The 1695-nt window shown below is 39.2% G+C and overlaps 1 protein-coding gene across 1 annotated transcript in view; it reads left to right on the forward strand.

The window, feature by feature from the left end:
- The window catches only part of LOC102382026 (macrophage mannose receptor 1-like), a 63735-nt gene that overhangs the window by 23101 nt on the left and 38939 nt on the right, over positions 1 to 1695 (forward strand). Inside the window, exon 11 of the mRNA XM_006036379.3 lies at positions 855 to 1003. Within this exon, the coding sequence (XP_006036441.1) occupies positions 855 to 1003 (149 nt within the window). The remainder of the gene's footprint in view (positions 1 to 854; positions 1004 to 1695) is intronic.

Genomic DNA, 1695 nt, shown 5'->3' on the forward strand with positions numbered 1-1695 from the left:
AGCCTGCTTCCGAAACAGCTCTGAAACATCCGAAACATTTCAGAAAATTTCTGAAATGTTTCAGTGGCCTATTTCATTTGGGAGCTGTTTCAGAGCCCTGTGTTTTGTTTCAGATTCAGTGTTTCAACCGTCGAAACATCGGAATCCAAAACTAAATGAAACAGCTGCCAAAATTTTGCACAGCCCTAATGTATATATAAATAAATAAACTGTGTATGCCATCAATTCTTGTCCTATGGAAATTTAAGTACTAGCAGGGGCTTTAATATATATATTTTTATCTGCACTATTCTCAAGCCCCTAATTCAGAAATTGTGACCCCAAAAATCATGACTTTGCCTTAAAAATAATTAACTTTGAAAAATAATACCTTTTTCAATACTACTTTTTTTCTTTCCCTTCAAGATTTTGAGTCTTTCAGCTTTACTTTTTCAAACTTTTTCTCTGCAGCTAATAAGACTAGAAACTAGCTGTTTATTTCTAACAAAAGCTGAGATTTTTCTCATAATATACTTGTCATTGGGACTTATCACAAGTCTAATGGTAAAATTGCAGGAGCTGACAGCATTGTATCTTGCACTTGTCTTTGTATATTGAATTTAAAAGTGCCTGCAAATCAACCAAATTCCTATGTACTTCAGTACTCATTATTGTACAGTACAAAGAAAAAAGTACAAATCTAAATTATAGCATAATGAGTATATCTCCTAAGCCCTACTAACTAAATTAATATACAATTATAATATTACTAACTTTTTTGATGAAATAATTTTGTTTGATGAATGATTTGATGCAAATGAGAACTGTGGAAGAATTTTGGCTTGACCTTGAGTTCATAATGGTTCTTCTCACAGATACGAACAAGCGTTTCTGACTTCCCATATTGGGCATAGACCCACAAAATATTTCTGGATTGGCCTTTCAGATGTAGAAGAACAAGGTACTTTCAAGTGGGCCAATGGTGACAAGATTCTGTTCACTCACTGGAATTCAGGCATGCCTGGTATGTACTGCAGTGCTATGTGAATGGGACAGCAACCTAGGAAATATGACACAAAGGCTAGGTATAGACATTCAAAGATAGAATTGATCTAAATTGTGAGGTTTTCTGTAGGCAGCATAGTTTAGATTGGTAGTGAGCAGAAACACATTCGCCCTTTGAGGAGAAGGGGGACAAATTTTAGACCAAGTTCCACCATTTTTAAACCAGCCTATGTACGCTGAACTTATGTTCTGTTATGGGTTTCATAGTTTCATAGTTGGTAGGGTTGGAAGGGACCTGAGCAGATCATCAAGTCTGACCCCCTGCCATGGGGAGGAAAGAGTACTGGGGTCAAACGACCAAGGCTAGGCGATTATCTAGCCTCCTTTTAAAGACCCCAGGGTAGCAGCGAGCGCCACTTCCCTTGGAAGTTGGTTCCAGATACTAGCCGTCCTGACTGTGAAGTAGTACCTCCTGATATCTAGCCTGACTCTACTCTCCGTCAACTTATGGCCGTTATTCCTTGTTACTCCCAGTAGTGCTCAGGGGAACAGGGACTCTCCCATTACCTGCTGGTCTCCCTTGGCCAATTCATAGATTCATAGATGTTAGGGTCGTAAGGGACCTCAATAGATCATCGAGTCTGACCCCCTGCATAAGCAGGAAAGAGGGCTGGGTCTAGATGACCCCAGCTAGATACTCATCTAACCTCC

This window comes from Alligator sinensis, unplaced genomic scaffold (genome assembly GCF_000455745.1).
Source record: "Alligator sinensis unplaced genomic scaffold, ASM45574v1 scaffold995_1, whole genome shotgun sequence".
NCBI lineage: Eukaryota > Metazoa > Chordata > Crocodylia > Alligatoridae > Alligator > Alligator sinensis.